Raw genomic sequence first — 12,364 nt, 5'->3', positions numbered from 1 at the left:
CGAGCAGTGGGCCGGATCCGGGGACTTGAGCAGCGCTCCTCGCCCGTGAGTGAAAGGAGAGTAGTTTGGTTTGGGGATTTGGTCTGGGACGCCACTCACGGGTTGTGGTGAGGTTGGACACCACCGCTGCTGGTGACGGGGATCCCGGGAGCGATGGTAGGGAGCAGCTGAGATGTTGTTTCTCCCTCCGTGGGTAGGGGTTGGTGGTCCCGGTGAGGTGACGGGGAGGCAGGGTTGGCAAGGTGCAGGGGGCGCTTGGACTGCACAGCGCGGTGCCGGATGGCATGGTAGTACTCACTCAGCCCAAATGGATGCAAGTCTCTGGTAAAACAAACGGCTGGATGGACGGGTCCCGCAGCCGGCTGCTGTGGTTTCTCCCGGACGGTTGGTGGTGGCTGCCTTTCCCTGCACCTTTTGTGTATCTTCGGTCTCTATGGCTTCCCACCGGTAACCCGCTCCCCAGCGTGGATATGTGCTGGAGGAGCCCTTTTGCCCGCAGGCTCTGGCCCTGGGAACTCTAGCTGTGGCGGTAGCTGTATTTCCTTTTTGCTGTTTGGACGGTTGCCTTCAATCGGGTCTTGGCTGTTTGGAAACCCCTGGGGTTCCGGTCACTAACGGATTTGACCTGTTTAACAGCGACTCCAAGCCTGGTCGGGGTCCGCAGGCTCTGCCGGTTTGTGCTGGCTTCACTTCGCTCCCCGGTTCGGTACCGGCGGGCCACCGCCCGTCCCCGGTCCTACGGTTCCGCGTTGATCTGCCTCTCCTGCAGACGGCCACCACCGTCTGCCAACCTTGCTCTTGGTGCCCGGACACTGTCAGTTTGCTCCTCTACTACCACTTTACTCCTCACTCTTTCCCCTCCCTAACTCATCTGACTTCCTTTCCCGCCTCCAGGACTGTGAACTCCTCAGTGCGTGGGGCCAACCGCCTGGCTCCACCCCACCTGGTGTGGACATCAGCCCCTGGAGGGAGGCAACAAGGATTTTGTGTCTGACTGATGTGCCGATCTCGGGGTGGGGGTGTTGTGTTGTAGTACCTGTGACGACCTGGCTAGTCCAGGGTGCCACATATATATATTTGGCACTGGACCCGTGGAAGCTAAGTTCTAGCGAAACGGCACGCCGTCGTCCGGCGTTGTATGGCTTGTCTCACCCTCCCCACCGCTTGTACCTTCATGTTTCTCCTGCAATAAAGACGGAGTGATATGGTGATCATCTGGAGTGCGACTTTCTTTCTCCTTTGGATATATATACACATACAGTGCTGGCCAAAAGTATTGGCACCCCTGCAATTCTGTCAGAGAATACTCAGTTTCTTCTTGAAAGTGATTGCAATCACAAATTCTGTGGTATTATTTATTTTGCTTCCTCTGAGGAAGACCCAGTTTTCTCACACTGGGCCCTACATTATGCTGCAAAATTTGTTGGTAGTCTTCAGACTTCATAATGCCATGCACACGGTCAAGCAGTCCAGTGCCAGAGGCAGCAAAGCAACCCCAAAACATCAGGGAACCTCCGCCATGTTTGACTGTAGGGACAGTGTTCTTTTCTTTGAATGCCTTTTTTTTTTTCCTGTAAACTCTATATTGATGGCTTTTCCCAAAAAGCTCTACTTTTGTCTCATCTGACCAGAGAACATTCTTCCATAACGTTTTAGGCTTTCTCAGGTAAGTTTTGGCAAACTCCAGCCTGGCTTTTTTAGGTCTCGGGGTAAGAAGTGGGGTTTTCCTGGGTATCCTACCATACAGTCCCTTTTCATTCAGACGCCGATGGACAGTACAGGTTGACATCGTTGTACCCTCGGACTGCAGGGCAGCTTGAACTTGTTTGGATGTTAGTCGAGGTTCTTTATCCACCATCCGCACAATCTTGCGTTGAAATCTCTCATCAATTTTTCTTTTCCTTCCACATCTAGGGAGGTTAGCCACAGTGCCATGGGCTTTAAACTTCTTGATAACACTGCGCACTGTAGACACAGGAATTTTCAGGTCTTTGGAGATGGACGTGTAGCCTTGAGATTGCTCATGCTTCCTCACAATTTGGATTCTCAAGTCCTCAGACAGTTCTTTGGTCTTCTTTCTTTTCTCCATGCTCAATGTGGTACACACAAGGACACAGGACAGAGGTTGAGTCAACTTTAATACATGTCAACTGGCTGCAAGTGATTTAGTTATTGCCAACACCTGTTAGGTGCCACAGGTAAGTTACAGGTGCTGTTAATTTCACAAATTAGAGAAGCATCACATGATTTTTCAAACAGTGCCAATACTTTTGTCCACCCCCTTTTTTATGTTTGGTGTGGAATTATATCCAATTTGGCTTTAGGACTATTTTTTTTATTTTTTTTCATTGAAGACAAATTAAATGAAGATAATACCAAAGAATTTGTGATTGCAATCATTTTCAAGAATAAACTGAGTATTATCTGACAGAATTGCAGGGGTGCCAATACTTTTGGCCAGCACTGTATATAAATTTAATTTTTTTTTTTGTTTTATTTACACAGTTTGGGAAAAAACAACTAATATATTTTAGATTAGTCGACGATAGGGCTAGATATAGGAACAGTAGTAACAGAAAATTACTATAGTACAGTAGGTTTTTTTTTACTAAAATATAACTACAGTTGTAATCAGTTGTGTGTGAACTGTAATTGTTTCTACTGATATCTATTTAGTAAAATTAGTGTAGTTTCAGTATTTTAGTGCAAAATTATTGTAGTAGTTATACTATAGTTTTTTTCTATTAATTATATAGAATTAAAATTAGCATCATAGCTGCGGGTGTATAGGAATTGTTTAGTAATTTTTGTGTCATTTTAGAATTCTAGTCAAACATATAAAATTACAGTTGGCATAATTTAGCTGTGGGTGCTCAGCAGAGAAGAGCAAACTCACAGATAACCGTGACCGGTGGGTCCCTGTTAAATGTTTAAAAATCACGTTCTGATCCAGAATCCGGTACCCATATAAGTCTTTGAGCACCAGAATCCAGCGATTAAAAATATGTTTGTAGAAGGGATGGGGGGAAAGGCGCGCGCATGGTGTACTCACCGAAATTCCATGCCATGGCGGTAAGCTGCTTCCAGGTCACACATTCACTGCCGGCGCTCCTTCCAGGTATGACTTAATTTGTCACGTGATGGGGGCGTGTTCAAAATGCAGCCTAATGTTTTCCAGATGGAATAAACATTCTTTTTCTAAGTCCACATGGGCATGGAGTTCTTTATAATACAAGTGGGGGGTCTATGGGTGAGACCCCTAGATGGAGGGGGGTAATGAGCAGATCTCTGCGCCCGCGATATTTCCTCCTGTCCACTATAACCATGATAGGGGGGGTTGTGAAGCCCCCTTGCATGATTATAGTGGCCTGGAGAAAACATCGCGTGCACAGATCTGCTCATCCTGAGCCTCCTGGTTCATGAATAGATGTACAGCACTTTAACAGTGACAGTGCTGGCAGGAGGGTGCTGGCTTGCACTCCCTCACCCTTGGCCAGCACTGTCAGTGGTAAAGAGCTTGGGGGGCATGGCCCCCTACTTTAAGCCAAAGTGCTTTAGGTCATAAGAGGTCATACCATGGGAACCAGGTAAGACGTCACTGCTGCCAGCTGGGTCCTTCTTGTCAGTGTCTCCCAGAGCTTGGAGAGATCGGACATGTTTTTGGTCTCTCCAGGCTCAGATGTAGCAGAGCCAGGACCGTTGTGGGACATTGTGTGAATTACGTCGGACCTGCAGGGGTGTTTTGGTGCAAGTGTGTTTTTTGTATTTATTCCAAATAAAGGATTTTTCTTAGTGTTTGTGTATTTGTTTTTACTGATAGCATTAGTGATTGGGGGGAGGTCTCATAGACCCATTCCCATCACTAATTTTAGGCTTGACGACAATTGTGTGCTGTTATTAACCCCTCATTACCCTAATTGCCACCACATCAGGGCAGTCGGGAAGAAGCGGGTAAAGCGCAGAGCTTGTCGCATCTAATGGATGCAACAATCTTGGGCAGCTACAGGTGGCTATTTTGGAGGACCTAATAACCATAGGCTTCCCCAGTCTGAATACCAGCCTCAGGCTGTCGGGCTTGGTCATGGCTGGGTATTATAATTAGGGGGACCACACAGCGGTTTATTAATTATTTAAATTGTTTAAAAAAAAAAAAACAAAAAACGCATGCAGTTCCTCTTATTTTGATACACAGCCTAGATAAGCGCATGGCTGGGGGCTGCACCCTGTAGCATATGCTTTATCTGTCCTGGGTATCAAAATATGGGGGGACCCTACGCCAATTGTTTTATTTATTTTTATACCATGATACTGACCCGCAGACAGCTCCTACTGTGATTGGTTGCAGTCAGAGGCTATCACACATGCTGGGGACGTGTCTGACTGCAACCAATCACAGACACCAGGACGGCTGATGAGCCGGGAAACTAGTTGATTCGAATGAGCAATGATAAGTGGCCCAGGAAGTGAAGGAGAGGCCGCGAGAGCAGTGTACAGCCGCGACGAAGCATCTTAAGTATGAAACGCTCGCTTCATTCTTGTTTTCTTTATTTATACTTTATTTTTTTAATTTCTCGAGTGCCAGATCCGGATCAAACTCCTGGAATCCCGAGCTTGGAAAGGTCCATGGTTGTTGGCACTTCTCAGCCTAAAAATAGCAGGCCGCAGCCGCCCAAGATGTGGCACATCCATTAGATATGCCAATCCTGGTGCTTAGCCCCGGCTCATCCCGTTGCCCTGGTGCAGTGGCAAATGGCGTAATCTATGATGTTGATACCAGCTTTAATGTCTGCTGGCATCAAGCCCTGGCAGTAGTGATGTCACGGCGTCTATCAGATACCAGACATTACTGTCAGCGATAAAAAAAAAAACAACAATTTTTTTATTTGAAAATGCACTTCCCAACACATGCCCTCTTTCACCAAATTTATTGGGGAAAAAAATCCAGTCTGCCATAATCCATTTAGGAGATCCCATGATGACTCTGTGTTCCAGGATAAGGGGAGCATGCTCAGGGAATGTCTCCCCTATTTTTTGGAATTGCAGGCACGCCATGTGAGGAGTGTGGGTGCTGTGACCTGAGAATACTGCACTCACACTCCCCGGGTCCAACCAAGGGCAGTGTGAGCTGCTGTAAACTCGGCATCACTGAGCACAAGGAGCCAGCTGAGAGCCGCTCTCTGCACATGCGGCTGACATTTCTTCTGCAGACAAGGAGAAGGAGAGGTTGCGGGGGATATGCGCTGCAGGAGGTACAGGGGGACAATGGGGGGGTGACCTGCCTTATTTTTTTTGCCATATTTTTGTATGCTAGCCGGGTACAGCAGGCAGGTACGGGCTGCCCCCAACCCCCAGCTGCCTATTTGTACCCAGCTGGGAACCAAAAATATAGAGAAGCCCTTTTTTTTTTTAATTATTTCATGAATTTCATGAAATAATTTAAAAAAAAAAAAAAAATGACGTGAGCTTCGCCTAATTTTAGTGTCCAGCCGGGTACAACTAGGCAGCTGGGGATTGGAATCCACAGTGAAGAGTGCCCAAGCTTTCTGGGCACCCCCACTGCGAATTGCAGTCCGCAGCCACCCCAGAAAATGGCGCTTTCATAGCAACGCCATCTTCTGGAGCTGTATCCAACTCTTCCAGCTGCCCTGATGCCGGGTGGCTAGCTAGGTAATAATGGAGTTAGGGCTAGCTGTATATTATCAGCTAGCCCTAAGCCCGAAATTCATGGTGTCACGCCAATATTAGACATGGCCACCATGAATTTCTAGTAATGATAAAAAAAAAAACAACACACAGAAAAATATTTTTATTAGAAATAAAACAACACAATTAGTGACTCCATCTTTATTGAAATAAACCCCCCTCCGCAGTAATCCTGGGTTAGGGTCCCGCGCCGTCCAATCAGGATCCAATATCATCTGATCGGTTTGCTGGAAGGCAAAGCGATCAGATGATGTGTCAGGTTAAACTACGTGAATCACATGACACATCAGCTGATTGTATAAAAGCCGATTATACAATCAGCTGAAGCATCAGTGCAAAAAAAAAAAAAAAAAAATACTCACGTCTGTGCTGATTACCGGCAGCTCCTGCAGCGGAGTCTGATCCTGGCCCATCACTGCAGGAGCTGCCGGTAATCAGCTGATGAAGTCCCCTGACGGCAGGATCAGCTGATAGCCGGCAGAGCGCGAAGAAGCCGGCGACACAGCGAGAATCGATCAGCTGATACGTCAGGTGATTGCATCAGGTGATCCACCGCCAGGTCCTGCAAGCTTCGTGCGTGCCCCGGGGAGACTGCACACAGCCAGAGCGGCGGGAACGAGACAGGGGCTGGAAGCAGGCATGGCACCCGGACCCTGCAGACAGGTGAGTATGACATACACACACATTCACACTGTATATATACACACACACTGTATATACGCACACACTCTGTATATACGCACACACTCTGTATATACGCACACACTCTGTATATACGCACACACTCTGTATATACGCACACACTCTGTATATACGCACACACTCTGTATATACGCACACACTCTGTATATACGCACACACTCTGTATATACGCACACACTCTGTATATACACATACACTGTATATACGCGCTCACACACTTTCTTCCCCTGGCTGTGTAAAGCTGCTGCTGTCTGTATGATTGATCTCAGTGCATCCACAGGGAAGAGGCAGGGAGGAGGGTTTGGGTGGTCGCAGAGTGGGTGTATTAGACACAATGGGTGTGTTAGATAAGCCAGACACCGCCCTAGAGCCACAAAGAATTCTGGGACTTGTAGGAACTGAACACAGGAAGTCAGAGGAGAGATTAACCCCATCAGAGCTGGAGCCAGCAATGACCGTGTGCTGCTAGTGCACAATGAAAGGTAATTTTGCTGAAAAAACATAATAGATGTGTTGAGGGGCACATATTAGCAAGATTTATCAGAAAAAAAAAAATCGGTTTTGGTAACTGGACAACTTCTTTAATACTACTAAACTACAAATTATCCTTGGACTTGTACCAAACTTCGACTCTATGTTTGTACAGTAAAGAATTTTTACAATTGGCAGGAAAAAAAATAATAGTTTAGAAGGAAAAACAATACAGTATAGTAGTTAATCTCTTCACCATAGTAATATACAGTTTAAGAATCAGTTTAACGATACATGGCTGCATGTCCGCATATGGAAAGTGAGATATCTTATTACAGAATACATTATATGACGAATAAATTATCGTTTTTTTTATAAACTTACACAAGTATCTTCAGAACAGGATGCAATGACGTAGTCATCAAAGGGATTCCACTTGATGTCCAGCACATTTCCTCTATGGCCACAGACTTTAGGATAATGAGGATCAAGCTTTCCTGACTTCAAACAAAACATAAGAAGCAAATATAAATTTATAATCTTGTTCAAATCTATTCATACGTTTTAAGCACCAATAAACATTAGATAGTTCAGAGGCATTTCAAGGTAAAGGGAGGAGGTACAGGCATGGCCTTTGCCCCAGGCACCATTGACAGGCAGGCTTCATAAGGCCGTCTTAAATGGCAGTCCATGGGTGTCTCCCAAATGGTTGCAATTTGCCACGCCCACATCCCCGCAGTGGGATTTGGCCACTCTCTCAGCCAGCTGTCAAGCTGATAGCCAGCTCAGAGAAGGTGAGCAAGCCAGCTTTCATTTGTACTCACATCTGAGGTGTGCAGTGTACAAGATGAATGGAATCAGAAGTCTGCAGTCAATTGAGTGATTGCAGGCTTTCATCACACACCTGGACAACACCTTTCATTATAAAACTAAAGCACTATAGCATGCCCAATCCAAACAGTATGTAATATAGTCACTGTCAGGATTTGGCTCTGCTTGCCAGTTTCAGCGGTCGTCATATAACCACTCATATGTGATTTTCATACCTATGGTCATGTGCCAACTAGCTTCTCTTCCTGCTTCTCTCAATGAGGCAGTGACTGGTATTTCACTGAACATTAAGAAAATTATGAAAAGCAGCAAATAAGTATGCAAATAACATGAGCGGTCACATGACAACTACTCAAACCGCTTACGCTGTGTCTAGGAAGGGGCACCAAACTGCTTTTTGCCCCGGGTACTGAAAAACTTACATGTGACTATAAGATAGCTGAAAAATTTGTTTAAAAGAACAGAGAGTCCTCAGTGGTTGATACCTTTTAATGGCTAACTGAAAAGATGGTAATAATTGCAAGCTTTCGAGACTACTCAGGTCTCTTCATCAGGCATGGTATAACACAAAATCTGAAGAGTCACGTATTTATACACAACAGGACTTAGAATAGTGCAGTAAAAAGAAAAAAAAAAAAAAAAAAAAAAGAACAAGTTATATGAAACAGAACTATCTCTATGGCAGGGGGACAAGCTGTTCTAGCCATAAATACTGCTGCAGTTCAGTGTGAAAGTTTTATTGTCCTTTGATAAGGGTCTGGTCCAGGGCTGGGACACGCTCGGATGGTCAGAGGAGCACATCTTTTAACTGATGTAAAAAGACATGAATCCATATAATCATATAACTTGTTCCTTTTTTTTTTTTTTTTTTTTCTTTATATAACTTGTTCTTTTTTTTTTTTTTTTTTTCTTTTTACTGCACTATTCTAAGTCCTGTTGTGTATAAATACGTGACTCTTCAGATTTTGTGTTATACCATGCCTGATGAAGAGACCTGAGTAGTCTCGAAAGCTTGCAATTATTACCATCTTTTCAGTTAGCCATTAAAAGGTATCAACCACTGAGGACTCTCTGTTCTTTTAAACAAATTTTTTTATCTCTACTGGCTAACACGGTACAAAGATATATTTTACTTGTATAAGATAGCTGATAACTATCGTCACTAATTCCCCCATAAAACAAGAATGCTGGGCTTGGCAGAGCGCTACCGTGTCCTCTTTAAGAGAGCCGCTGACAGACTTTTCTAGTAGCAGCTTATTGCCCAGAGAATAAAAGGATCAGACATTGGGAGTCCAATAAGTGGGATTCCTTCTCTCCCCCAAAATCATCTGGAGGAGAGTCCAAAGGCCCCCCTTACACAATACACTATTGACCAATGCTAATTATATTGTCTGGTTTGAACGACTTTTATCTAATGTACATGGGGGAGGTTTTGAGTGGGTTTTCCTGGCTAAAAAAAAGTCTGAAGTCACTATGTCAATAGAATAGACCTGGCTCACTGCGAGGGGCGGGTGCTCTGGAATAATAAGTCCAGCAGTATGATAAAGTCTATCCGGCACACCACAATGTAATAGAAGAATCCTTGATATGGCTTGAAAAAAATGTTTTATTGTGTATATACAAAACATACATTAACCCCTTCACCCCCGGCCACTAAAACACCCTAATGACCGGGCCATTTTTTGCAATTCTGACCAGTGTCACTTTGACAGGTTATAACTCTGGAACGCTTCAACGGATCCTGGCGATTCTGAGATTGTTTTTTCGTGACATATTGTGCTTCATGTCAGTGGTAAATTTAGGCCGATATTTTTTGCGTTTATTTGTGAAAATTTAGGAAATTTGGCGAAAATTTTGAAAATTTCGCAATTTTCAAACTTTGAAAATTTATGCCCATAAATCTGTGAGATATGTCACACAAAATAGTTACTAAATAACATTTCCCACTTGTGTACTTTACATCAGCGCAATTTTCGAAACAAATTTTTTTTCCGTTAGGAAGTTAGAAGGGGTCAAAGGTCATCAGCAAATTCTCATTTTTCCAACAAAATTTACAAAATAATTTTTTTAGGGACCACATTACATTTGAGGTGACTTTGAGAGGCCTAGGTGACAGAAAATACCCAAAAGTGACCCCATTCTAAAAACTTCACCCCTCACACTGCTCAAAACCACATCCAATAAGTTTATTAACCCTTTAGGTGCTTCACAGGAACCAAAGCAATGTGGAAGGAAAAAATGAAAATTTTACTTTTTAACACAAAAATGTTACTTTAGCCATAAAATTTTCATTTTTACAAGGGAGAAAAGAGAAAGTACACAATACAATTTATTGTGCATGTTCTCCTGAGTACGCTGATACCCCATATGTGGTAAAAATCAATTGTTTGGGCGCACGGCAGAGCTCGGAAGGGAAGGAGCGCCATTTGAATTTTTGAACGCAAAATTAGCTGCACTCATTAGCAGACGCCATGTCGGGTTTGAAGACCCCCTGAGGTGCCTAACCAATGGAGCTCCCCCACAAGTGACCCCATTTTGGAAACTAGAGCCCTCAAATAATTTTTCTAGATGTTTGGTGAGCACTTTGAACCCCTGGGGGCTTCACATAAGTTTATAGCGTTGAGCCGTGAAAATAAAAAAATTTTTTTTTACCACAAAACGGTTGCTTCAACTAGGTAGCTTTTTTTTTCACAAGGGTAACAGGAAAAAATGCACCATAAAATGTATTGTGCATTTTCTCCTGAGTACGCAGATACCTCATATGTGGTGGAAATCAAATGTTTGGACACACAGCAGTGCTCGGAAGGCAAGGAGCGCCATTTGAATTTTTGAGTGCAAAATTAGCTGCACCTGTTAGCGGACGCCATGTCGGGTTTGAAGACCCCCTGAGGTGCCTAAACAATGGAGCTCCCCCACAAGTGACCCCATTTTGGAAACTAGAGCCCTCAAATAATTGTTCTAGATGTTTGATGAGCACTTTGAACACCTGGGGGCTTCACAGAAGTTTATAGCGTTGAGCCGTGAAAAGAAAAAAAATTTTTTTTACAACAAAACGGTTGCTTCAACTAGGTAGCTTTTTTTTTCACAAGGGTAACAGGAAAAAATGCACCATAAAATGTATTGTGCATTTTCTCCTGAATACGCAGATACCTCATATGTGGTGGAAATCAAATCTTTGGACACACGGCAGTGCTCGGAAGGCAAGGAGCGCCATTTGAATTTTTGAATGCAAAATTAGCTGCACTCATTAGCGGACGCCATGTGGGGTATGAAGACCCCCTGAGGTGCCTAAACAATGGAGCTCCCCCACAAGTCACCCCATTTTGGAAACTAGAGCCCTCAAATAATTTTTCTAGATGTTTGGTGAGCACTTTGAACACTTGGGGGCTTCACAGAAGTTTATAGCGTTGAGCCGTGAAAAGAAAAAAAATTTTTTTTACCACAAAACGGTTGCTTCAACTAGGTAGCTTTTTTTTTCACAAGGCTATCAGGAAAAAATGCACCATAAAATGTATTGTGCATTTTCTCCTGAGTACGCAGATACCTCATATGTGGTGGAAAGTAATTGTTTGGGCGCATGGCGGGGCTCAGAAGAGAAGGAGCGCCATTTGACAGCAAAATTGGTTGGAATCATTAGCGGACGCCATGTCACGTTTGGAGACCCCCTATGGTGCCTAAACAGTGGAGCTCCCCCACAAGTGACACCATTTTGGAAACTAGAGCCCTCAAATAATTTTTCTAGATGTTTGATGTGCACTTTGAACACCTGGGGGCTTCACAGAAGTTTATAGCGTTGAGCCGTGAAAAGAAAATTTTTTTTTTTACCACAAAACAGTTGCTTCAACTAGGTAGCTTTTTTTTTCACAAGGGTAACAGGAAAAAATGCACCATAAAATGTATTGTGCAATTTCTCCTGAGTACGCAGATACCTCATATGTGGTGGAAAGTAATTGTTTGGGCGCATGGCGGGGCTCAGAAGAGAAGGAGCGCCATTTGACAGCAAAATTGGTTTGAATCATTAGCGGACGCCATGTCACGTTTGGAGACCCCCTATGGTGCCTAAACAGTGGAGCTCCCCCACAAGTGACACCATTTTGGAAACTAGAGCCCTCAAATAATTTTTCTAGATGTTTGATGTGCACTTTGAACACCTGGGGGCTTCACAGAAGTTTATAGCGTTGAGCCGTGAAAAGAAAATTTTTTTTTTTTACCACAAAACGGTTGCTTCAACTAGGTAGCTTTTTTTTTCACAAGGGTAACAGGAAAAAATGCACCATAAAATGTATTGTGCATTTTCTCCTGAGTACGCAGATACCTCATATGTGGTGGAAATAAATTGTTTGAGCGCATGGCGGGGCTCAGAAGAGAAGGAGCGCCATTTGACTTTTCAAACGCACAGACGCAGTGCACTGATCGGCCGCTGCAGGACGCACGGTCGGATGCGATAAAAAAAAGCGTCGGGGATACGTAAAAAAAAAAAAAGTCACGCCAAAAATTGACCATGGATGCAGATCCGTTATGTGCATCCCTGATCAGCGCTTGGTGGGACGCACGGACGGATGCGATACAAAAAGCGTCGCAAATATGGAAAAAAGTCACGCCAAAAATTGACCATGGATGCCGATCCGTTATGTGCATCCCTGATCAGCGCTTGGCG

At 44.1% G+C, this 12,364-nt stretch overlaps 1 protein-coding gene across 1 annotated transcript in view; it reads right to left on the bottom strand.

The window, feature by feature from the left end:
* CORO2A (coronin 2A) overlaps nucleotides 1-12,364 on the bottom strand; it is a 287,230-nt gene that overhangs the window by 81,041 nt on the left and 193,825 nt on the right. The window contains exon 3 of the mRNA XM_075316071.1: nucleotides 7,261-7,377. Within this exon, the coding sequence (XP_075172186.1) occupies nucleotides 7,261-7,377 (117 nt within the window). The remainder of the gene's footprint in view (nucleotides 1-7,260; nucleotides 7,378-12,364) is intronic.

The sequence above is a fragment of the Anomaloglossus baeobatrachus genome, chromosome 1 (assembly GCF_048569485.1).
Source record: "Anomaloglossus baeobatrachus isolate aAnoBae1 chromosome 1, aAnoBae1.hap1, whole genome shotgun sequence".
In the NCBI taxonomy this organism is placed as follows: domain Eukaryota; kingdom Metazoa; phylum Chordata; class Amphibia; order Anura; family Aromobatidae; genus Anomaloglossus; species Anomaloglossus baeobatrachus.
This window is presented reverse-complemented; position numbering and strand designations above follow the sequence as displayed.